Here is a 27,187-nt window from a genome sequence, read left to right as displayed (position 1 = left end):
ATTGGATAAAGTGTTCCCCCAGAACTGGATGAGGTCCACTTGATAAGCCAACTGGAAAAGGTCTCAGAGGGAATCCCAACAGATGGCAGAAACCAAGGTATTAGAGAGAGAGAGAAAGAGAGAGAAAGAGACAGTGTAAATACCATCTGTATTCAATATGTTTTGAAGCAAATTTTTCTAACCTCAGGCCTCTGAAAATAGCAAATTATAATGCAAATTGCAATGATATAACTTTCAGGCTCACGGATCCTAAAATGGCTCAGTACTTCATATATATAAAATCTTGGATGAAGTTGAGTTTTACTGTAGAAAATGAGTTGAAAAACAAGCAACACTGTGATATTGCTTTATTGCCCACTGGAGGTCAGTTTTTTCAATTCAAAGAAATACAGTTTTCCACTCTAAACTAAGTATTCCTGTCTACATATGTTTTATTAAGCCCTGTAAAAATGCACATAGTATTCATAATACACATAACACACTGATGAATAGAAGTTTTTGATATATCAATGCAGCCTTTTCCTTAAAAAAAATGGAGAATTATTATCTATTAGTAACTTTGCTGGTTCGCCTGACCTTTTAATATATTAATAAAATATATCGCCACATACTGTCTTTACAAAAATCCTTATGTGTATGAAAATTGTTTAAGAATAGAAGCAAAAAGAACATGATGAACATATTGTATAAGACATATGCATCAGCGATAAGCTGTAACAAAAAAGCAGAAGCAAAGACTATGCAGGGACTAACTTCAAATCACTGCATATAATGTACCAATCTGGAGCCCTGGGAATGCAAACCCACATTTACAATAGACAAAACCATATACTCTACACAGCATGTTTTGTATATATGATTTATAGCCAAAGCAGTGTCGATCACTGTAGTTAAGATTGAAAAGCAAATTATAAGACCCTTCTTTCACTTTTTCAGCTGTTCATAACTCTTTTGGACAAAATTGCTTTTAGACTACAACTTCTCATGATTAATCTTTTCCCTCGTGATTTGTTTTGACTTGGTTGTGTAGAATATTTTCAGGCTTTTTTGAGTTCTGTATTCGTTTTTGGGTGCAGAGTATTGCTGAATATCAGGTCACATATGTTGATGCGTAACTTTAGACAATCAAGTCTGAAAATCTTGGCTGAAGTTATCTAAGAGGCCAATGCCTAATTCATAGTACCCCTCGGTCAGCTTGCTTCACCTATCTCTGTTTGCCCGTCAGTAACACAAGGATAATATTGATTGTCCTCACAGGGATACCCAGCACATGGCCCACTGCCTTTACTTAGGCTCATTTTTCAAATCTGTATATCTTCCAGGGGTATGCAAAATACAGTAATTGCAAATATTAAAAAAAGAAATTAGTTTCTTAATTCTTCCATCAAAACTGTCCAGGCAATTCATGAAAATCTTTCAGTTTGTTTTCACTTTAATTTGTTGACTTGGGAAGATATGTAAGAAATATAGTTCAATTCACAACCAACAAACATATACAAATCAGTTGTCAGACCATTAATTTTACATGAATGTGAGCATCAGCTGTGTCAGCTTCGTGCAAATAAATTTTGACAGGTAGCAGGAAGAATAGTAAAGCAGATGCATCCATTTGGATGCCACACTGTGTAGGCCCCACAGATTCCATATAGCATGTAATCTGTAGCACAAGCTTTGGGAGGCGATAAGCTTGTTACCTCTTATCTATCACTCACTATTAGGTTTGTGCTGTTCCTAGTCTAGAGCTGTCATGAGAGAACTCAATGCAGAAACCCAGTTATTAGGTTTGGGAGCATTGTCGTCTTGATCAGGTGTAGACACAGGAGAAGCTAGATTCGAATCCTGGGTCTAACACAGATGTGATGTGTGGCCTGTAAATCTACAGTGAATGCAATGGGAGTTCCTAAACCAACCATCAGAGGGAATGGCTGAATAGCAGTGAAACTGCAGCAGCACAAGTTGGCAGCATGAGTTAGGTGCTTTGTATGTACTCAAGATCCCAGCTGTACTTATACTTGAGCAGCCAGCCCAAGCTGCTTCCTCTGCTGCTATAGCTTCATTGCTATTTTTATCAAGTTAGCTCAATCAAAGCTAGGTAGCGTATGGCTACACATGCTGCAGCCTCACTCCCCAGTTGCAATGTAGGCTTTTGTATTACAGAAGCACATGGATGTCCCAACTGAAATCAAAGCCCTATTATATCAGGTACTGTACATGCATGTAATAAGAGGTAATCTCTGCTACAAATAATTTATAATCAACATATAAAAAGCAGACAAACAGTGGGAGAAAGGGTGTTTTAATATCTCCTTTTACAGATCAGGGACTGATCCACTAGAACTATTAAATGATTTGTCTAAGGTTACATACAGTCCATGTCAGTGCCAGCAATCCAGATCTCCTGAGTCCCAGTCCTGTGCATTAATCACAAGTCATCCATGGTACCTGTGGCATGGCAAGAAATTAAGTAATACTTTGCTGTTGTATTTACCCTCCACTATTTGAGCAGCCCAAGCTGGCCTCATGCACAGCTGATGCAGGAAATTCACCAGAAAGTCTGCCACTTACTGGCTCTCCTGCAGCCATCTGACCCCTGGGAGCCAGAGTCCACAGTTTGAGAACCCCTGGCCTAGATAATTGACTACAGTTCCCTTCCAATGCAAATGATTTGGTGCTGCAATGCCAACCATATTAAACAAAGGTATTTCACTGTATTTGGGCTTTGAAGTCAGTCTCTGTTGGCGATCAGAGAAAACAGAGCCTGATGAATTATAAGCTCTTCAAGTCAGGGACCATCTTTTACTCTTTGTACGGCACATAGAACAGCAGTACCCTGACCCTGAAAGGAGCTGTCCTCCTCCCTCCCAAGCCACAGTCATCGAGTTAGTGGGTTGTTAAATTAACAAAACTTGTATCCAGCAGGATGTTTTCAGGATGTGTATACAGGACAAACTTCATGATGTTAGGTTTTTAAAATTCTGGTAGATTTGTTTATCATATACATTTTAAGAAATGACTGACAGGAAGTCAAAATCATAGAATTTGAAAACATTTCTTGTAAAGACCATGCTTGAGTGTCTGTGGTACACACTAGTAAGTAGCTTGTACTGTAGTTATAGTATACTGAGCAACAGTGATAGGTTAAGTGCATTGTAACAAATTGAAAAGAGGGAGGTGTGCCAAATACCAAACATTTTGGCAGGGTTTCAGATACAGCTGCAGATGATGACACAATTGGTTTCTGTCTATCGATGTGCAGTATAGATTTTTCTTGTGAAAAAAATCCAGTGAAGTTTCTGAAAGGTGGAAGCCTAATACTTGTGTGCAGGAAAATGCACCTCTCCTGTAGCAATCATACTAGGCTATATTAGGAGTTTGTGCCAATAATGTCTAACAAACAGAATGTGAGTTGATGTGAGTGTTGGATTCAAAGTCAAATTTAAAATACATGTTTTTTTTAACTATTATGAGATATGTTTATATACTTATTACTTAAATGTACATGCTTTATAAATTCACTTTATAGCCTGAAATGGCTTCTGCTTCTGAGTAGGGAAACATAATCTTACTAATATTAAACTTATTCTTTGAGATTTTTGTGGCTCTAATCAAAATTAATATATCACCTGGTCTGTTGTACGTATTCTCTGTTCATTGAATAAATGCAAGGAGTGAAAAACTTGCTACTCAGAAGTAATAATATCCCTAGCATATATTTTAAAACATTTTCATCTCTGGAGCAATAATGCAGAATATTGCTGTTTTGCCAGACACCTTTACATCTGGTAGAGCACATCACATTTTCTTACCTCCCTCCTCCCATCTAGAAATACATCTTATTGTTTTTGTTTTCATTACAAGGGTAAAAATATTATTGAATCTACTTCAGGTAAATGTTAATAAATTTGATAAGTTGTCTAGAGCTTTTATTATAAAAAAGTCATGATGATCTCTGTTCTAGTTAGTCAGCATAGTTATTCTGTGTGGCTTTGACACAGAATAAATAGTTCACCGTAATAGTCTGTCTTGGAAATTATGTTATGGCAGTTCGATCTTAAATCATTCTTTTTGAAGAAAACAACACAGTAAATAAGTTTGCTGCTGACTGATGTGATCTTTTATTTGAGAGCATATTTAAATTGCAAACTTGACATTCAAGTCAGGCACTCCTCTTTGCTGCATAGTTCAAAGATGGACAAAAAGTAGCAAAAATGGTACAGAGGGCTCAACGTTAGCAGAAAGTAGGAAATGATACCTTTCCATCTCTTGGAAGTCACACAAGCCCTTCCATATAAAGGCTATGCTTTTGGGTTTCCAAGGGTTTAGTGCAAGTGTTTTTGGTGAAGTAGGGGCAGAAATGGCAAACACATACCAGGTGTTAGCATGGTTCTCAGCAGTTTTGGTACATGGTAAATAGGCACACTATAAGAAGATGAATCAAATAGAATATTCTCTCTCTCTCTAGCTTTCCTGCCCTGTGGAGAGAGGTCTTGTGTATCCATAACACAGAGAAAATGGCAATATCAATTTTAAGCAATTATGTGTTGTCAGAGGAGAGGTAGAGGCCAGAATATGTTAACAATATCAGAGCTCACTGCAGATTTCTGAAATTAAGGGCCAGATTACCATCTGGTGTTTACTTCATTGACACCAATGGTACACACTAGTAGCATAGCTCCATTAATGTCAATGGAGCTATGCTGATTTACATCAGCTGAAGACCCCAGCCCTTGATCTTTGCTGAGGAGAGACAACCTTCTTTTGTGTATGAAGTATGGGTATGAGGAATAGTGAAGTGTGGATTAGTGTTGATCTACTGTAAAATGTCACAGGCCAAAATCAGATTCCAATTTAATACTTTTCACTGTTTCCATGGGGTTTCAACTTTTCTTTGATGATAGTGGCCTTGTGGAATATTTGGAACATTTGAACACATTCAGATCTGCTTATTTGGATGGCATACAGCATAGGGCATGAAAGGAATTAATTAGTTATCTGATTTGTAGTACCACTAATAATTGTATTTGAAAAATCATGGAGAATTGGTAAGTACAGAAATGATAGAAAAAAGCAGGCAGTAGTGCTTTGGGGAAAAAGGGAAATAAAAGTGACTGTGACAATCAGCATCTCTAAACAAATGGAAGAAATATTTACAGAAAAAATAACTAAATATCTAGAGGATAATGGAACTATGAGATATAAGCAGAATGGATTTATTAACAATAAATCTTGCCAGACAAACCTGATTGGTTTTTAGATAGAATTACAAAATTAATGGATGAAGGGAGTGCAGTAGATGCATTATATATGGATTTTAGTAAAGCACTTGATCCTATCTCATCAAATCGTACTTGGAAACTTAATTAAAATTTCCTTGACTAGGAATAATGTAATGTGGACTGAAAATTGGCCAAAGGACCATAAACAAAGGGTTATGATAAGCAACAATGATATCAAGTTGGAAGGTAAGTATATTTGGGGTTGAAGCTGGTTGAAATTGTTTTAACAACAGTTTCCTCCTGGAAAATACCATTTTGTCAAAATTAAAATGCTTCATGAGAACTTGTCAATTTAAATGAATCAAAGTCAAAATGACTTCTTAGAGTATCAGGAGGTCATCTAGATCCAACCCCCTGCTCAGAGCAGGACCAATCCCCAGACAGATTTTCACCCCAGTCCCTAAATGACCCCCTCAAGGATTGAACTCACAACCCTGGGTTTAGCAGGCCAATGCTCAAACCACTGAGCTATCTCCTCTTGTTTTGGCTCAATTGTTTGGACAACACTCGATCCCTTGAATGTTTGTGGAAAGCAAATTCAAAAGTATCAAAGCAAATTCACTAAACATTCAGTAAATGTTTATGGAAAATACTTTCCTTCTTTTGCTTTGTCCTTGATTTTAAAGAAATCAACAAAAATTATCAGAAGCCTGAAAGGATTGTCTTACTGTATGTGGAAAGTTTAAAAGTGGCAAGTGTAGTTTGAGAGACAACTGAGGACTTGATAAGAGTCTGCAGTTAATTGAAGGATGTTAACTTTAAGGAGGGAAAGGAATTATGTGGGGCTAAATCCTGGTCCTATTGCAGTAATTTGCAAAACTCTCTTTTGATATAATAATAGCTCAGATGAGAGCTAGTGTGAGAATGTCTACTTGAGCTAGGAATTACATCTCTGCTCATAGTGTGGACATACAAAAGAGGGTTACTGAGTCATAAGAATTGTCATAATTCATGCTCCCAGCACAGCTTTAGTGGCAGAGAGCAAAAAAACCCAAAAACCTTACTATGAGGGCTCCTTAGGGGACTTGGAGCATATTTACATAAACTGTCCATTGTTCCAAACAGTACTGTTTCCGCTCACAGTGCAATGACTAAGTTTGACTTTCCCTACCCTTGAGCATGAGGTGGACTTTCTCATCATATGCTAGGCCAGTGTGAAGCCAATATAAGCAGCCTTCTGGAGCTTCTGTACCTGACAAGGTAAAAGCCTGAGTCTCCACTGAAGTTAATGGCAAAACTCGCATGGACTTCACTGGAGCCAGAATTTTATCCAGAGTCGAATATGGGCTGGATAGGGCCAATGTGTGATTACATGTCATCCCCATTCTGTATGGAGAGTCTGAATGACTTTGGGATGAATAATAAGTATAAAGTGTTAAATCAGAAGACAAGGGCAAACGCTCTTCCCCCTTTTTTAATGATATAGTTAATGAATCTGTAGTCACAGATATTAGGATTATGATGTATTTATATTTTGATTGTGTGATTTTTCCATCTTTCAGTCGGTCAAGATATAATATGTAGTGATTTTTGTTCTTAAGCGCAATCCATTTTGTTCAAAACAATACAAAAATTGTATTAGTGCCTATTGTTTATTCAGTGCACATTTCATTGTTCTGCTTAAACTATTGATTTCTTTATTACATTTTATATAGCTGATGGCCCATAAAACAGCAAGAACAGCATTATTCTGGTTAAAATCATATCCAGCATGTCCACTCTGTTTTTGTTTTATTTTGTTTTTTATAGATTAGCTATTGCAAAGAGGACAACTTTAAAATATATGTTTTACACTTACAGTTTAATTACATATTAGTTAGAGTGCGAGTCAAGACGGGGGTAATGCGATTGCAGTCTCAGAGCTTGGTGCTTAAAAAAGCTAAATTGAGAACAGTTCAAGTGCTCTCAAATCAGCAATTTAAGTGAAAGTAAAACTTGAAAACAGCCAGCTACTCACCAAGCCTTGCTGAGCTTGGTGACCTCACTGGTGAAGGAAGAAGCATTGCCTTTGAAGTTCAGTCATCTGCAAAGTGAATAAGGCAGCCGAACATTGCAGAAGCTCAGAGGTTTGAGCATTGGCCTGCTAAACCCATGATTGTGAGTTCAATCCTTGAGGGGCCCATTTAGGGATCTGGGGCAAAAATCTGTCTGGTGATTGGTCCTGCTGGGGGCTGGACTAGATGATCTCCTGAGATCCCTTCTAACCCTGATATTCTATGTTTCTCTTCTAGCTCATCTTTCTAGACTTGCATGCTCAGTCACAGGCTCATTTTGTTGTTCCGTGTGTGTGTGAGACTTTCTCACTCACATGCTGTAAAATTGCTTCACCTTAACTGGTATATATTTTAAACAGAGAGCGCTTTCTGCTCACTTTTGAACCATTTCTACCATGGAGAAATTGGTGGCTCATTGAATTATAAAGTGACAAAAAAGCAGGAAATATAGAAGTCTGATTTTAAATCAGTGGTGTGTATGAAACAGCAGATTCAAGTGCACATAAGGAGCTTTATTTCAGGTAACAAATATAAAATAAATATGTATTAATGCATCATTTTGTTCACAGAGACTGAACATTGAAGAATATTATTTATTAGTTCCTTTGTATTCTAAAAATCAGTCAGATTTAAGGAGCAGGTGATACCTACGGGTAATATTGCTCTATTCTATTCTATTCTATTCTATTCTATTCTATTCTATGTGCTTATACTGCCCTCATCACCATAGTATCTGAATGCCTCCAGCAGAGCATGAAGTGATGTGACTAATATCTGTCACATATGAATAATTCTGTCTCTTCTTCTGCTGAAGAACGTATCGAACTCAGGGAAAGCAAGCATTTATTAGCATGTATAGTAGGAGTGGATCCATGCTGCCTGAGAAACCTTCATGCATGTGTGTGGGAAGGAAGATGATAGTTCTTCACAATCCTTGGTGCTTAGTTCTTCTATGAGCTATAGGCACTCAGGACAGATGAAGTAGTTTACCCCCTGGTTAGCTTTTTGGAGAAAAATTTACAGTATCAACAGAGGCTGATTGGAAGGTTTCCTTGACCTGTATTACAGCCTCACCATAGGCTTGGATAAATTCTTGATACTTCCATCTGCCTTTTTCAGCCTTTGTTTTCTACCATTGGCTCACAAGTCTCTCTCTTCATGTGGTGTGGGGTATCAAAAAAAACAAAACAAAACAAAAAAACAGACAAGGATATCTCTGTGGACAAAAGGGAGAGAGGGATGGACTCTATGGGGGCCAGTGTGTTGATGGTTGAGGCTAGTATCCAATTATAAAGATTCACCAGAGCCTTAACTCCTTGTCTTGTAGGGTGGAGTGCGGCTGTTAATCTAGTCACATTCAGTAGAAACTGGCAAGCTGCAGTGAGATAGTTTTACTTGTATTGTACACACGGATTTTGTGTTACCCAAGTAAAAGTCATAGACATTTCTACCCATTTTGCTAAAAAGAAATATAATAGATTTCCTGGTGTTAGTCAAAATGAATGATGAACTGCCAAATTTACCTTCGGTATAACTCTATTGACAGGAATCACAATTACCTTGCAGAAAAGTTGTAGGGGAATAATATAATTGATCTCTGAAGGAACACAACTATTTTTTCTAGTACTTGATTGTTTTTAAATACCTTTGGCTGTGAAATACTCTCTTAGACTCTTACAAAATATGTTCTTGTCCTGTGAATTTTATCCTTTTCCACATGCAAAACACTCATGTTTTTCTGTTCCTAGTGGAACACAATCCTATATAGTTCCTTGCTCCTTATTCCTTATTTGTGCTTTATCATCATTATGGATGCTGTTATGAATTTGCCCAACTCAAAGGAAATGCTTGTTGTAACTGAAGAGCCAACAAAGGAAGCACATGACCATAAAATATTCTATGTCAAGTATGATGTTAAAATGTGTTGGTACCTGAATTCCAGATAATATAGAATCTTTCTGAATCTAGAGGTCATTCTCAAACCAAATTATAAGAATGTTTATCAGCATCATTGGGCCCAGAAGAAGCACAGTGACTTCTACAGGAAGGCCAGACATTCCTTTCTGACCTTTTGCATAGCGAGATGAGTATGGCCATGGTAGCATATGCTTGACAGATTCTTAGCTGCTGTTATGGTCTATAATGGCTGCTGCTCACTGGCACAGATTGAGTCAGCTTTCAGGCTGATCAAATTTATGCCGGGACAGCACTGATGCCCCCAAATTGGGGAAGGGGGCAAAAACTTACTTGAAGATGCTTTTGCACCTCCCATCCAGACTCACATTGTGCAGTCCTTGGCTGTGCCAGGGAATTGGAGTTTGGGGCTTGAGGCTTGCAGCTTTAAAGGTTGTGAGGATTTCTCCACCATACATGTGGTGTTGATGGATCCTATGTTAAACATAGTTTTCTTAACTTTCCTGTAGACTATGAAATGAAACTGGAAACAAGTTGGACCATGTAGCAGAGAAGAAATGATGCTAAGAGGATTTATTTTATTTGAAAGAAAATTTCATTTTTTTTTATTGTATTTTTGTTTTACTACTTTAGGAAAAGATCTATAATTTTTGCACTTAACCTTTTTCAATGTTTCTTCATATGCAAAGGTATATTAATGCAGTGCAAGTGAATGTAATATACTAGAAAAGTGGTTACACTAGCACTAGTATAGTAGTGTGTGGCAAACAGAAAGTCAGTTATTTTAAAAAACAATATATAATTGCACTTACTGGTTGTCAGACTTCAAACCAACAAAGGAAAACAACTTTTTGAAGTGAGACCTTTTTTAGAATTAATAAAGTGAGACCTTTTTTAGAATTAATAAAGTGTCTACAAATTTTTATGATGCTACGTATACCTAAGCACATAAGAATGGTGATATTGAGTCAGACCAATGATTCATCAGGCCCAGTATCCTGTCTTCTGGCAGGGGCTGGTGCCAAATGCTTCAGCTGGAATGAACAAAAAGGGCAATCAATCCCCTGTTGTCCAGTCCCAGCATCTGGCAGTCAGAGGTTTAGGGACACCCAGAGTATAATGTTGCTTCCTTGACCATCTTGGCTAATAGCCATTGATAGACCTGTCCTCCATGAACTTATCTAATTCTTTTTTTAAGTCAGTTATACTTTTGGCGTTTACAGTTTCCCCTGACAAGAAGTTCCACAGGTTATGCAAGGTGTGAAGAAGTACTTCCTTTTGTTTATTTTAAATCTGCTGCCTATTAATTTAATTGGTTCTTGGGTTATGTGAAGGGGTAAATAACACTTCCTTATTTACTGTCTTCACATGATTCCATTATTTTGTAGACCGCTATCATATCCCCCATTAGTTATCTCTTTTCTGAGATGAACAGTTCCAGTTTTTATTCTCTCTTCATATGGAAGCTGTTCCAAATGCTAAACATTTTTATTGCCCTTCTCTGTACTTTTTCCAGTTAAAATATAACTTTTTTGAGATGGGGTGACCATAACTGCTTGCAGTATTCAAGATATGGGCATACTGTGGATGTATATAGTGGCGTTATGATATTTTCTGTCTTATCATCTATCTCTTTCCTAATGGTTCCTAACATTCTCTTAGCTTTTTTGACTCCAGCTGCACATTGAGCAGATGTTTTCAAAGAACTATCCGTGATGTTTTCATAGAACCTTTTTAGCGATTGTGCATTCGGTACAGTATATCTTATCTAAATGGCAGCCCTGTATAGTACCCTGAGGATGAGACTGGAATGCAGGAATTACAACTCCAGTTATTCAGGGCCAGCTCTAGCCATTTCGCCGCCCCAAGCACGGCGGCATGCCGCAGGGGGCGCTCTGCCGCTCACCGGTCCCGTGGCTCCGGTGGACCCTCTGCAGGGACACCTGCGGGAGGTCCACCGGAGCCGCCTGCCCCGCCCTCCCGGCAACCGGCAGAGCGCCCCCCGCGGCATGCCGCCCCAAGCACGCGCTTGGCATGCCGGGGCCTGGAGCCGACCCTGCAGTTATTACACTAACTCTTAGCATTGTTGCCAGCTCTTGTGATTTCAAGTTTTGTGATTTGGGGTGTTTTTCTTAATGTCTCAGATTAAATTTTTTTAAATATTAAGTTTCTAGATCTCATTGTTGAAGGAAGCTTGAAACTATGATCCTTAAAAACTCAGAAACCCAAAGGCAAATGAAAAGAACCCAACAATTATTATTTTTTTAAAAATCATTATTTTTAAACCAATCTCATTATTTTGGGAGCCTTATTGATGATTTTTGAATGACTAGACTGGCAAGACTGTTTATGTGACCTTGGACAAATTAATTAACTTTTGTTTAACTGTAAAATTATGGTAATAGCTGCTGGAAATGGAACATGATTAATTTACTCATCTTCTATAGAAATAACATCCCAGGAAGTTGGTAAATGAGGATGAAATTGTTAATATTTTTACATCATATGCAATATGTAAAGCACTGCATAACTGTAAAATATTACTATATACTAAAGGGTTATGTTTATTATGGGTATGTAAAGTGTTTCATAGGCCACATTTCATAGGCCAGCCCCTGGCCAAAGAAGCCAGGGTAGATGGTGGACAGATGCATATGAAACAAGCCATTTTGTGGCAGTAACTACAGCCTAATGGGTGAAATAGCTAATGTGGGATCTTTTTTGACCTCCAGAGGCTGGGAATGGGAGGATCCATGTGGATGCAGATCCCGGAGCTCTATCTGTCCCCATGCCTTGCCTCCATATATGTGTGGTGCCATGCACAGCAGGAATGGGTGTGCCCCTTCTTCTCTCACATCCAGCCACACCTCTTGGGCAGTGGAACCGTCTGGAGAACCACTCATGGAAGAGGGGCTGCATTTGTCCTATGCCAAATAGTGAAATAAATAAACTATACTGGTATAAGACACCTTTATACTGATATAACCATGTCTGCACTAGGAGTTACTGGCATAACTATTCTGGTAAAAAACTTCCCCCACACTGAAGTAGTTACATTAATACAAAAACTTTGTGTAGCTAGAACTCAATCCACTGTGTCTGTCAAACAGGGCATTCCACCTATTCACACTGTGCCAGATCAAGAGTAATGTTGTTTAACGTTTAGGAATCTGAAAGCAGGAAAAAATGGGACGGCAACATAAACAGAAGCCTCTGAGAACTAATAAAACCAGCCACAAGCTAGCTAACTAAAACCTCATGCAATTTCAAGCTTCCTAATGCCATTGGGGACAAATGTTATCGCCAGCACTAATTCTGGAGAAAAATCCAGTACTCAGTTACCATTGTGCATTAGACCTTAATCAGGAAAAGTTCATAAGATTTCATATTTCTACCTTTTTCCCCCACCTCCTTTTTCTCATAGTCACAGAGTCCTTGTTCCAACATGTTTTTTGCCAAATTAACTTATCAAAATAATGCTTCTTGCATAGATTTCTTTCAGTTTAGCAAGGCAATATTTATTTCTATGCAATTTATTTTTATGAAAATGAATGCATACTTAAAATACTTTTTTTTTCTTTAAGGTGGCTAATCTTGCTTGTTCACTATCAACTAATGAAGATGGAATTAAAATTGTCCAAATGGCAGCTAATCGCATAGAGACTTTGTGTCCACAGGTATGACTTTTTCAATAAATTCCCATCACAAGGCACCGTGTGTAACCCATATAGAGCATAAACTAATATATACGCTCATTTACTCCTAAATATTCAGGCTAAAACAGTAATTAGAAAGCGAAGGGTAATTCAAATTAAACTGTTCAATTATTCTCTTTTTACTATTTGTAAGAGATTGAAACAAAAGAGTAGCTAATAATCTGTATAGACAGACAGCAATAAATAATTTGGAAAAGCACACTTTGCTAGAGAGATTGCTAGAAATTAACCAGGTTGGATAAACTATGCCAATCCCAGAGCCTAACTGGGGATTCTCTTTGCCCACTATAACAAACATATATTTTTATTTTTATTTGAAACTTTTATATACTTTGATTTTTTTAATTCTTAATGGGGTTGGGATCTACTGATCGTCTCTACCCAAAAAATGTTGGGCTTTTCTTTTGGGAGGATAAATGACAAGCAGCAGAACAAGAAGTACATTTTCACCAGGAATATTAATGTAAAGGACCAAACATGCATTTTGTATATTTAGTATATTTGAAGGATTCGGGGGAAGTACATTATTCTGTTGAGGTAAACTGAAAGTAAAATTGAGAAATTATATTTCGTCTATTAAAAGAACTATACAGGTTTCTATGAGTAGAATAGAAGTGCATTAGCTTGAGGCTGTGTTAATTCAAGATTAGATCTTTAAAGAATAGTACAGCTGATGCAACACATTTAAGGTTTTTCTCTTTTAACAAGTTTGAAAGATTACTGTAGTTGAAATAGGACAGTAAAGACCAAAGATTAATGGAATTTCTTGTTACAAGATCAAGGGATCTGTTCTTCTCTCAGTGCACATTTAACGTTCATTAGAAGCCTGGAATGCACATAAGGCTAGAAAAGAAAGACAGATGTCAATAATACCATGCATGCTACAAACACAGCACTTTCAGTTCAATCACAGTAATGCACTGTGAATATTTTTGTAATCATTTACAGTTGAGTGTTGTTCAGCCCATTGTTTTTGCTTTCATTGATTATTATCGTTAAATTTGTATGTAGAATTTGTGACCAAGTACCTTTTTTCAGGTTGTATTTGTACTCAGAGTAAAAATGCATGTTTTTAATGCTTTATTATGTTTTGGGATGTATGTTCCTTTTCTAAGAGAGGGACATGGTCTGAGTATCGCATCTGGAGCCAGGAACACCTGAGTTCTAATTCTGTCTCAATACGACTTGGCAAGCCATTTAAACTGCCTATATTTCAATTTCCTATCAGTAAAATAGCAATAACATTTACCTCTCAGGGATATTCTGAGTATGAATTATTAACGATTCTGGAGCACTTTCAATTAAAACAACAACATAAAATAAAATAAAACTGATGCACATATGCCAAATACTAATTATTAATAATTTATTAATACGGCAGAATTGATTCTTTTCTTATTAAAGCAACATTCCTAGTGAAAGCAATGGATATTTTACCCACGTAAGGACTAAGACCAGCACAGTTGGGTCCATGGGTTTTAATAATGCCCCAGAACATTTATTATCGGGGGAAAAAACCCTCCAAAGGGGGAAAGAATGCTCTGAGAATCCCTGCAAGGGGCCTCCATGGGACCTGGAAGGAGGAGATCTGCGTGCAGCATGTCTTCTATATGCTTGAATGCCAATGGGGGACAAAATTAGCTGTTGGATTGTTTTTACCGTTATGCCATGTAGGCATTTCTTTGTGTAAGCTACGTTGTTTGATGGGAACCATGGTAGTTGAATTGAAATCTGAAAAGGTTGAATTAAAAAAATCCTTGGGGCCCCAAAATGCAGCAGGTTTGAACAGTAGCATTTTCTGTATTATACTGTGAAAAAATAGATACAGAATTTACAACCCTCAGAGGAAAAATCTTTATATTATTAGAATTCATAGATACAGACTCATATTACATAGGCTGTCCTGCACTGCAGCTACAATAAGTAGGAGTGATTCTAAACTATGGTGGTAATGCGGTTACTCAAACAGAGACTACAAATGGAGACTATTGCTCAAACATAAAAAATAAATTGTGGATCTACACCAGAACAGATCGATAGCATTGCTGTTTACATAATTACAGTAGTTCCTGAATTATGTGCCTTCCATACACTTTATGTGGGGGATCTCTTTGAAGAATGTTTAATGTAGATAAATTTCATCATTAAGATAGCAATTAATTAAATAGTAGCTGCAAATAAAAAGGAGCTACTTTTCTTGTTACTAGTGGTTTTGTTTTTGTACTAAATTATTTTACAAACACTTTGCAGGCTCAGTAAAAATCCAATATTGATAAAGTTTCTACATAGCACATGTAACTTTTCTTGTATATAGTGAAAAACATTGCAACATGTGGGAAATACTCCCCTTTTATGTTGCAGAGAGAGAAATTTGGCAGAAAATTTCCTAATCCATTGTCTGCCTTTTTCTGCCTCCCTATTTTACACTGTGTGTACAGTGATTCTCACTGCAAAGGTGGTTAGGTTTCTCTACAGGTGTTCCTCTCAGACAGACAGGGACCCTCTTACAGATGGAGACTAAACTATTCAGAAACGGGGGAAATGCAGAAAACTGAAGAAGTTAAAAGATTTGGATTTCCCAGAGAAAACAGTACTATATGCAAGTACTAAGCTGTTGGAGTGGGAAAAGTTTGGGTTCCCTTCCTTCTCGATTCTTGAGGTTTCTTATTGCTCTCCCCCACCCTGTGGGTAGATGAAACAAAGGATCTGTCCTGCATAATTGGTCTTTAAGAGGAGAAGGACAGGAAAAATCATGAGAATTTAGGAGAACAAAGACCCAGCCTGTCTTCTATAGGAGAGTCAGATCCTCTTCTCTAAGGCCCTTGTGGCTCCTTCGCCTTTTCTTCTTGTTGCTCTCAGGGTTTGTCTACACTGCAATTAAAAACCCATGGCTGGCCCATGCCAGCTGACTCAGGCTAAAGGGCTGTTCACTTGTGGTATAGATGTTCTGGCTTGGACTCTAGGATCCTGCAAGGTGAAAGGGTACAAAACTTGGGCTGCAGCCAGACTCAGAATGCCACAATTAAACAACCCCTTAGCCCAAGCTCTGTGATCCCAAGTCAGTAGGCATGGGCCAGTGTCAAGGTTTTTTCCCCACTTTGAACTTTAGGGTTCAAGAAGTGGGGACCTGCATGATCACTTTTAAGCTTAATTACTAGCTTAAATCTGGTATGCTGCCACCAGCCAGAAGTCTGTGTCTGGCACACTTCTGTTCCCCCAAAACCTTCCCTGGGGAACCCAAGACCCAAACCCCTTGGGTCTTAAAACAAGGAGAAATTAACCATCCCCCTCCTTTTCCCCCCAGACTCTCCCCTCCCTGGGTTGCCTTGAGAGGCTTACACAGATCCAAACTCCTTGGATCTTAAAACAAAGAGGAATTAACCATCCCCACTCCTTTTCCCCCCACCAATCCCTGGTGAGTTTAGACTCAATCCCTTGGATTCTAAAACAAGGAAAAATCAATCAGGTTCTTAAAAAGAAAGCTTTTAATTAAAGAAAGAAAAGGTAAAAATTATCTCTGTAAAATCAGGATGGAAAATGCTTTACAGGGTACTCAGATTCATATAGACTAGAGGGACCCCCCCCCGCCTTAGATTCAAAGTTACAGCAAACAGAGGTAAAAATCCTTCCAGCAAAAAGACACATTTACAAGTTAAGAAAACAAACATAAGACTAATCCGCCTTCCCTGGCTATTACTTACAATTTTGAAACATGAAAGACTGATTCAGAAAGATTGGGAAAGCCTGGGTGTACGTCTGGTCCCTCTTAGCCCCAAGAGCGAACAACGAACAACACAAAAGCACAAACAAAGACTTCCCTCCACCAAGATTTGAAAGTATCTTGTCCCCCTATTGGTCCTCTGGTCAGGTGTCAGCAAGGTTCACTGAGCTTCTTAACCCTCTACAGGTAAGAGACATTAACCCTTAACCATCTGTTTATGACAGTCAGCCACGGGTGTTTAATTGTAGTGTAGACACACCATCAGAAGTCGTGATCTACTGATAGAGCCCAAGAGCTGGCTCAATTAAATCCCCACTCTTTCCTTTCTGTCTTCTTCTTCCTCATTCATATTCTCCGTCTCTGCCCATGTGCAAAAAGTGAAAACTGGAAGAAGGTTTAAATTCATATTTTTTCCAAACATTTTGTTTTTCATGGCAATATGGGTAACATAGTTATGACTTTTACCATGGTTGATGCTCTGTTAAACAACTCCATCAGAGCACAGCTTCTTAATTCCAGCACCCCAAGCTGGAGTAGAGAGAGAGAGATTTGACATTTTGTTCACATGCTTGTAAATATAACTTCTGTAAGTCTGTTCTTTTAGTCAGCTTATCCTTTCTCTGGATAAATGGTGATAAATTAAGAAAAGCTGGCTGAGGAGGCTATATAAGGAGTTCACCTCTTTTGAGTGTGAAGTTTTCTTTAGCAGTTTAAATAATAATAATAATTATAATTATAATTAAATAGTAATAATGAAACACCTTCCTGGTAAAACAAGAACAAGTTTATATCCCTTGACTGGCCAAAAATGTACGTAAGCTATTACTACCAGTCCATTCTTTCTTTGACTTGAACCTGGTGACAGGATATTTCTAGAACAGGTTTCTGAACTAATGCAGAAAGTTTGCAGAAAACACATTTACAGCAAAACAAAATTTCCTTTTCCAGAGATTGGTCTTATCTATGTAATATAGATAACATGGAAAGAAGAAAGATTATCTTAGAAAAAGTGAAAAACAATATTAAGTAGGGCAGGACACACAAAATGCTATTTATATTCATGCCTGATTTTGGGTCAGAGCCAGTGTTCACATTCAAATATGAATATTGGCTCTACAGGCTGAGCATATTGAGAACAGTTTATCATTCCAAGAGAAATATCTTTTGTTTGTATTGGGCTGCACTGGGCAATTCCATGCATGCAAAAAATAGAGCCAAGGACAATTATGTAAAAGATAAATGGTGAAATTCTAGTTTTCTGTGAAGGACCTATGCAAGGGTGAATGTGTGGAGCAGGATTATTACATAGGTATTTGTTACAAGACCCGCCCCTCTTGCCCAAAGAGACCTAAATGGATTGGGGGAAGAGAGACTTGTGGGGCAGGGTATCCTGCAGGCGATACCTTACTGCTTACTTTTGAAAAAGAACAAATACACACCTGACTACACACACAACCAGCAAACATGCTGCAGATTCCAGTGTACATGATAGCTGGCTGAGGACCAAGATATGTGCCCTAGCTGCCACTGATGCTATATTATATTGACATGGAAGCTGGCTTCCTCTTAGTCTCCTGATCCCTAACTAGGGATTCCACTGCTTGTGAGGAGTGAGAAGCATTCAGACCTCCATTCTCCTTCCCAACACACAGCCACTTATCACAGGCTGGGCTTTGCCTCTAGGTATTTACGGAGCAAAGGGTAAACACGGGGATTTTCAAATGCACAAATGACAGTTATGCACTTAGTTCCCATTGACTTTCAATTACTCCTATTACTGTCAATGGTAGTTATACAGGCAACTGACATTTGTGCCTTTGAAAATCACTCCTGCGCTCTATGGATTTATTAATTTATTTTGTAGGGTGTAGTTGGAGTGGTCAGCAGGCTTATGATGAGCTAAGGAAAGAGAATGATTTATTCCCTTTGCCTCAGAAGCTGTTGTGGCCAAATGTGATACTGTTCTTGAAAATACAGAAGGCATAGAGCACTCGATACAGACACAGCGGCAACATGAGGACAGACACATGGATGGATTTAAGCAGCAGGCCACAATTTTATTAAACTTTAACACAGGGCGGAGACTGCTCCTCACCCATTGTTCATACTCTGCTATACCAGGCATTTAATAAGTTCCAATGTGGCTGTAAGCCTGATAAGTTTCTGGATCTGTATTAGTGTTCATGAATACAGTAATGGGAAGGATTTCAGCAATGTGAACCGATGCAGAAGTTATAAGAAGCCCCAGCTAGCAGTGTGTATCTGCTAATGACAGACTGTATGCCAGTGGCATGGCTCCCCTCCAACTCTTTCCCCCGCCCCCCACCGACATGGAGTTCAAAATGGGGACTGGGACATGCAAACGGTAAAGAACACCTTTAATGTGTATTTTTACTGGAAAGGCAAAGATTTTTGCTAGGGCCATTCCTGTTTCTTGAAAATAAAAACCTTACATTGCCATGCCTCAGTTAGATACGGAACACATTCCTTCTTAAACCACTGTGGCTTGAAGGCACTCTGAGGAAGGCAAAATACTCCCTGGTCCTTGACCTATGGGAGGAAAAAATTCCCTCCTCCCTCCCATGAGCAATTGGTTAGACATGCAGCATCTGTCAGGCCAGATTTCCATTCCTAGTTCCAGTTCAGTAGGGTGCTGCTGCCAGAACAGTGCTGAGAGGCTCCACATGGCACCCATTCCAGATTAAATCCCAAGATCTGGGGAATAAAACCTAGCACTCCTCTTGGGGAGCCAGTTTTGAATAGAACTGCGGAAATCTGACAAATCGGTACCCGTCCCTCTGAAGTTGGCCAAGAATCTATTGGGTATCCCTCTCAAGAAATGTCTCCTAATTAGCTCCTCACTGTCTGCTGGGACTATCCCCTTTCACAGCCAGTCCCATTGAGTTTCCCCACCTATTGAGGCTGTTGGGTAGGATTTCTATTACTATACACTTAATGGGTTATTTCAGATGGAACCAACAAAGTGAAGGTCTGAGACGTGTAGAACAGGTTTAGTAGAAATCATAATGACTCCAGCTGAAGTATAATGCTACATGAAGCTCTGAGATCACATTTTGGCTTCAAATTTATGGGGGGAAAGTGTGTTGGAGTTGATTGTCTAATGTGCTGTTAGTGTCTGTATTGTCTCTTTGAGTCTAGTCTTGCAAGTACTCCATGCTAGAATGTCCATTGAGTTCAATGGGAATTTTGTACCTGGACTACTCACAGTATCGGACCTTCTGATTGCATGTTAGGAGGAATTAAATATTGGCAGTACATTTCTATTTGCACTAAGCTTCAAACTATTTTTATTGATTCAGTAAAATTGAGCAATGTCTGTAAGTGCACCCTTTTTCTTCACAGTCTTCACACTAACCTGCCCCATCTATTGATTTTATTAATATTCAATATATGGGTAACTCAGTATATTGAATATAATTTTATGTGTCTTTCTTCTCCGTCAGCAGCTCCCTCTACTAGATAGACTTTTACAATACATTTCAAGTATGTCCAAGTGGAGTTAGATATGGGCAAAACGAATCTTATTTAATAAGAGCCATCATAAGCCTTCAGTAAGCCCTTTGAACCAAACATTTTTTCATGTTCAGAACAACTGGGTGGGTCTCTGCATTTCTTGATTCCAATTCCAGTCCTGGTCAGAAGCCTTGAAATCCTGTGAGATAAGCTATTCTGACTTAATTGGAAATGGGAGATACACGAAATCTCATTGTAAATCCTGTTCCTGTGACATTTCCAACCAAGGCTCAGAAAAAGTTTTGGATAAGCATCCAGAGTTTCAAGGGTTATCCGAATTGACTCAGAAACCTGCACATCCATCAGAAGGAGATGTAAGAAAGGTTGATGGGAGGTGTTTGGATCATGGCAGCTGGATCAATAGAGGGGAAAGATGGCTCCTGGCTAGAGCTGGGCAAATTTTTTTTGACAGAGATTTTTTGTGTGTGAAAAATGCAGATTTGACAACATTGAAACTTTTCAGAAAGTGCGTGAACAAGTGCAAACAGTGAAACCCTGTACATGACAGAAACCCCGTATTGTGGCACATCATCTTTCCATCCGTTCTCCTTGTTCTTCTCTCCCCATTTACCAGGCTCATGGCACTTTGGAAAGAGGGTGGAGTCATCCACAGAGGAGAGGGGTCAATATGGAGGGCTGAAGGAGGTGAGGTTGCCCTGCCCACTCCTGGGGCACAATTGTATTTGCCACCCAGCCATGGAGTCTTTCAAGCTGCTTCTGGACTGCAGCATAGGGTAGTGTGCAGAGGAGTCAGGTCATGGTGTGAGTGATGCAGCAAAAGCTGCTATCTTGTGGTCATTAGTGATATGAGCGACTCAAACAGCTGTTTCTGCTGAGCTCAGTTCTCCTCCCTTAGCTGCCATTCCTGTTCCAGGAACTGCAAAGCAAGTGCCTACTCCTGTGCTGAAACCCTGTCCTACTTCGGCATACCTTTCTTCTAGCCACAAGTCCTCCTCTCTTTGTTACTGGAATAGACTTGTTGACCCTCTCCAGAAACTAATCTGGGAAATGCTTCCTCTTGGAATAGTCCATGGAGGTATTTTGGCCTAAGCTCCTGCTGCAGTGTGAGCAAGCTGAGGAGGTACTGAAGCCAGTAGAGGTTGAGGGGCCTGGAACAGAACAAGGGACACAGAGGGTTATTGTTTCAAATAGTTCAGTGCAGAAACACAGAAAAAATCCGTGTGAAATTCTGAGGACATAAAACGACCCTTTTACAAACTGGACTTCAGTGAATGGTAGAGGGTTGCTTCAGACCACAGAAGATTCTTGGATACAGCCTTGTTAATCACACCTAAAGAAGTGGTAAGTTAAAAATGCAAAGCTGCTTTTTGATTTCAGAAAATTGCAAAACTACTTGGGTTTGGCAGTGGAGTAGGGCCAGGGTGTTAATGTCATCAGTAGCTGTGCTACAAAAGCTTTTTCTATGATTTCAGGCCTTCCACTTTTTGGATGACATAACAATTCTTGTGGTGCCTGATTGGGAAAGGAAGATTATATTGAATACTGTCTCTGAATTTAAGACCATAACTCTTCTAAAATCAGTCTCATTCTATAATGGTCAATATTAAAATGCAGTCAGCAGTGAGAGGCTTAGTATTTGGCTCCAGGCTGTGTAAACAATGTTGTTTATAGGCACATTGGCACTGCTGTCTGTTTCGATTTTTATATATGCCATTTCTCTTTACCTTTTGCTATTAATGAAAATAGCAGAATAAGTGGTGTATTCCCAGACAATATAATTATCATTCCTTAATGTCATTCTCTTTTTGTGTTTGTGAACCTTGTATGTTTTAACTATTGTTGACATTAGTTCCTCACTTTAGATGACTATTAAAACCAAACCGCATACTTTGTATAAGTTGAATCTTCTGACTCTGCAATTTGTGAATCCTTTTAGTTGCCAGGGTGGCATAAAGGAGGAGCCTGGGGGCATGGCTACATTTGCAAATTTAGAGCACTGTCAGTTAAACCAACCTTAGTAGAGCGCAGTAGGGAAAGCGCTGCAGTCTGTCCATACTGACAGCTGCAAGCGCACTTGCATGGCCACATTTGTGGCACTTGCAGTAGCCACAGAGAGCAGTGCATTGTGGTAGCTATCCCAGCATGCAAAGGGCTGCAATGTGCTTTTCAAATGAGGGGGATGGGGTGGAGTGTGACAGGGAGTGTGTTGTGTGTATGTGGGGGGAAAAAGAGTGGGTTTTGGGGGGGCTGAGAGCATGTCAGCATGCTGTCTTGTAAGTTCAGATAGCAGCAGTTTCCCCCTTGCCTTTCTCTCTCTCAATGGTCTGCTTTGATATTCACATTCCTGCAGAGATTCCAAAACAATGACAAGAGTGACCACTTGATTTACGGGGATTATGGGACATTTCTGGAGGCCGATTAGAGCACAGTAATGCAACACTTTATTCACACTGACACCCAGGCGTTTCACCTGAGGCACACCAGGTATTGTGCTTCTCGCTGAGGTGGATTACCAGGAGCGCTCTAGCCCTGGAGTCAGAGCACTCTGAGTGCCTTGCCAGTGTGCACAGGCCATGAGTTAGGGTGCCCAGGGCTGCTTTAATGCGCTCTAACTCGCAAATGTAGCCAAGCCCTTAGTCTAACCAAGAATCAGGACCATAGTAGCTAAGGCTTTACAGGCAGTGAGTGTATATACATATACCCTATTTTTCTGTAAGTGTCATATGGGACTGTGTCATGGTGTTCTATGGAGGGATAGCTCAGTGGTTTGAGCATTGGCCTACTAAACACAGGGTTGTGAGTTCAGTCCTTAAGGGTTCCATTTAGGGAAGAGGGGTAAAAAAATCTGTCTGGGCATTGGTCTTGCTTTGAGCAGGGGGTTGGACTAGATGTGACCTCCTGAGGTCCCTTCCGATTCTATGATATATACACTTTTTATGGTGATATATCTTGATTTTAATAAGGTTTTGGATGCAATCCCATATGACATTCTCATAAGAAAACTAGGGAAATGTGGCCTAGATTAAATTAATGTAAGATGGGTGCACAGCTGCTTGAAAGCTGGTATGCAGTATAGTTATCAATGGTTCACTGTCAAACTGGTGGGACATTTATAGTGAAGTCCTGCAGGGATTGGTTCTGCATCCAGTGCTAGACAAGTATTTTCATTAATGACTTGGGTAATGGAGAAGAGATTATGCTCATAAAATTTGCAGATGATACCAACCTGGAGTGTGGGGGAGGGCTGCAAGCACTTTGGAGGGCAGCATTAGAATTAAAAAATAACTTGAGAATGTCCCTGCCAGCAGGTATATGGGATCTTGGGGAGCAATTACCACACAGGTGGGGTGCAAAATAAACTTTATTAAGAAAGTGCAAAAAACAGGGAAAATTCAATAGTGAGGGGTTGCCCTGTTCAAAGGTTAGTCTGTTATCACCTTTTAAACCCTGCTCTGTGGTAGTGAAATGTCAGTTGCAAGGCCAGTGTGTTAAAAGGTCGGGCATGAGTCAAGCCATGTGCTCTGAGTCACCTATTCAACAGACTCTCCTAGACAAGCTCTCTGCGCACTGCTTTTTTTTCTCTGTCCCTGCCTCTAGCAATCAACAAGTACGGTGGAAACTGCTCCCTAAGTTGCCCTTAAAACAGAACATTTCTGATCAGACCTCAAAAGGTTCCTGCAATGCTGCCTGTTCTGATCAGCCAGGGGTTCCGGGGGGTCTTCTCCCCGATCTCGTTTGCAGATCATTTAGTTTTGATGCCAGTGGAAAACTATACATACAACCCGCTTTAGTTGAACCCCCCACGGAAGTAACGAATGCTGTCTGAAGACATCATCCTGAGGTCTTTCAGAGACCGAGGTACCCAGCTTCTGATGATTTGCGCTTTTACCTCTGTGTTCCTTGGGCGTAAAGAAATCCCCTGCTGTGAATTCTGTGAAATACTCATACTTTATTCTTATATCTTCGCTGCTCTCTCTTTCTCCAGTACCCAACTTTCAACCAGCAACCCAGCATAGCTGTGGTTAAGTAGGTAGAGAATTGTTGTAATGTCTCTAAGTAGGTTAAGAAAATGTTGCGCATTGGTTCTGTATAGCTTGCTAATTATGCATCTTTGGTAAGTTTAGTCATAAGAAGATATGCTGTAGTCACGTAAAGTGGGTTAAGCTCTGTCTCCTCCTGCGCCTCACCACGAGTCTCCAGTCAAACTAATGCACAACCATACTGCTCTAGTTCTATCATCTGCCTGTTTAACAGCTAGCAGCCTGCTGCTCTCTCTCGTCTGTTGAATAGCTGCAGTCGTCCACTCTCTCTGAAACCGACAGTCGCTCCCCTCTGCTCCTGAAGTATAATCTTCTCCTCTGCTCGTGCTTATGTTGAAAGCCTGCAACCATTGGCCTGCTCTCTTCTCTCTGCTAGCTTAAACCTGCAGACTGGCCACGCCTCGTCGCTACTTCTGGAAAGCCTCTCTGCTTGTCAGATAGAATGTCTCTTCTCTCTTCCTTATTGGAATCCGTTCCTTCAGCACTTCTCCGATATCTCCAAGCTCAATGTATCCTACCTGATATAGTCTATTCGCTAAAACCCCAATCGGTTTACCCTTTTTCTCTATACACACCTTCAGCATGTCTAGTTCATGATATCTCGGACTGTGACTACGTTTCAGCTTAAGTGGGTTACTCTATACACATATTTCATTAACTGTTACGTTTAGATATAATATCGCGCTGTGACATCACCTCCTTTATAAGAAATGAATATGTTGTGACAGTATGACGTCAGGTTTGGAGGTAGCTCTAAGATCGTATGTTCGCTCCAAGCAGATATTCTGTACCCTACTATCTGATAAATCCCCTCACTGATTATGCATGAGCTAAATAGATAATCCGCTCCAATTGATCTATTCCTTAACATCAACCATACCCATCATTCATTTGAATTTCTCCTGTCTTTTGCATCTTTCTATTATAAAGGTTTATGTGCACCCACACATTGTGGTAATGCTCTCCAAGACCCATATACTTGCGTGCTAGGGGACAATTCTCAGAAGTATTTTTAATCTTATGAGTCTTCTTCTCTTCCATTATTCAACTTTACAAGAACACTGAACTATCGTTGTCTGGTCAGGAGGTAGGTGTAAGTAGGAGAGAGAGTCTTATATATATATGGAGAGCCATATAGATGACCAAATAACACAATTATCCGAGAGAAATCAGTCCTCTGTCAGTCTCTAGTGCTGCCCAGCAGGTTAAGCAAATTGGCAGATCAAATGTCAGCGCTACTTGGCCTACCTGATGGTGTGGGAGGCTCAAATCTGTGGCTCGAAAGCCACTTTTCAGGGGTCTGGGGTTGGCATGCGATCTTTGGAGTTAACTGGCGTGTGACATCGGCACCGACCTCGTATTTTGATTATCCATCGGGTTGAGCTCAGGGGCCAAAAAAGTGGCAGAAGTGGGCTACCACCACGGGATCAGCGGGAGACTGCCTCGAACATGGTGACTGGTTGTTTGGTCCAGCATAGCACCAGAAACTAATAGTCGGCTTTACCACTGAGGCTATTTCCATATTCTCCAGGGCAAATTAAAGACTTTATTAAGAGGGCAAAAAAAAAGGGAAATTCAAATGGAAGCAGTATCTCTATGGAAGTATCATTGGGGAGGACGGGGTTTTTGTTTGTTCTTTCTTTTGTCGGCCGGCAAATTTGAGAGGGGACTTTCACCAAAATACATAAGTTGGGTGGGATTTACAGTTACAGTGGAAGTATTGCGGAATTACTCACTGAAGGTGAAAATGTATTGTACAGAGTCAGCCTAACAATGTGCTTATTAAAAACGCGGGTTTCAAAGCAGCCACAGATAGCCCCACTCTTACAGGGTAATGAACAGGGGAGTGGAAATAGCGGCAGTCTGAGCACCCAACAACTAACAGTTTAGGAAAGAGTGTGTCAGGTAACTGCTCAACTCCTTGGTAAGCCTGGCGTATGGCCTCAATTGGTGTTCAACAGTGGTAAAATGAAAATGTGAGGGTGTGTTGGAGAGAAAAAGGGGTAAACCAATGCGGTTGTAACCTGCTAGACGGTAGGCCCAGTTAATCAATAGTGGGGGTAATAGGAAGGTTGAAGAATGATTAAAGGAAGAAGAGAGAGGAGAGATCTGCATAGGTGGCACAAGCAGATGGTTATATCCATGGAGGCGCATGCAGGGGATCTGCAGCAGGCAGAGACATCTAGCTCAGACTGCAAAGCTGCAGCCTACTAACAGCTACGCCAGCCATGCAGTTTAAACACAAAAAATGAGCAAAACTGCACTTTTTAAAAAAACAGCAGATGTAAGAGACATTACCAAAAAGAACACCGACAGCTTTTCAATAACATCTCCTACACTGTCAAGGTCTGCCACTTATAATGCACCCGTCATGGCAAGGAGGATTCAAGGGGTGGGCAGGACTGGGGCAGGCGCGTTTCAACAGCAAAACCGGAGAGAGAGAGCCAGGCCGGAGAGCACATTGCACACCCTAGCGCAACAGAGGAGGACTGAGGGTATCGTGGGCTTCCACCGGTGACGGGAACCTACACGTGGAGGCCAGCAGGAAGACAGACGACAAAACTATACAGAAACCAGCAAAAGATTAATTTTGCTACGAGTTAGGACGCCTCTTAACGTAACAGAATAATCTACCAAAATTGAAGCTTCAATCAGAACATATGCACCAAGCCCGCACGACGAACAACACAAAAAAACACAATTCTCTAAACCGAACCTTTAAGCCACGCGATGCTATGACTAGAGGGCGGAGAGGTAACTGTCTGGGTTGCGAAAAGAGAGGTCTTTACGTAAGGCACCTAAGAAATACAAAACTAAAAGGATAGACTCGAGCTCATTTGTCACAAATTCACAGGAGGGAGTGGCTCTTTGGAGCCATAAGACGTCTAAGACTACCTCCATCAATACGAGCAGCTTATTGAAAAAATTTCGTATAGTAATGGGTTAAACCAATGGTGTTAAATAAGAAAAATTAAAGTTTCCTCACTAGAAATTACTCCATATAAGAAATCCCCAGCAGAATTTAAAAACA

The 27,187-nt window shown here is 39.9% G+C and overlaps 1 protein-coding gene across 1 annotated transcript in view; it reads left to right on the top strand.

Moving 5' to 3' along the window:
- Positions 1–27,187, top strand: part of CTNNA3 (catenin alpha 3) — a 927,714-nt gene that overhangs the window by 613,479 nt on the left and 287,048 nt on the right. The window contains exon 10 of the mRNA XM_032795284.1: positions 12,769–12,861. Coding sequence (XP_032651175.1) covers positions 12,769–12,861 — 93 coding nt within the window. The remainder of the gene's footprint in view (positions 1–12,768; positions 12,862–27,187) is intronic.

Source organism: Chelonoidis abingdonii, chromosome 15, assembly GCF_003597395.2.
Source record: "Chelonoidis abingdonii isolate Lonesome George chromosome 15, CheloAbing_2.0, whole genome shotgun sequence".
NCBI classification, from domain to species: Eukaryota; Metazoa; Chordata; order Testudines; family Testudinidae; genus Chelonoidis; species Chelonoidis abingdonii.
Note: the sequence above shows the minus strand (reverse complement) of the source record. Positions and strands in the feature narration are given on the sequence as shown.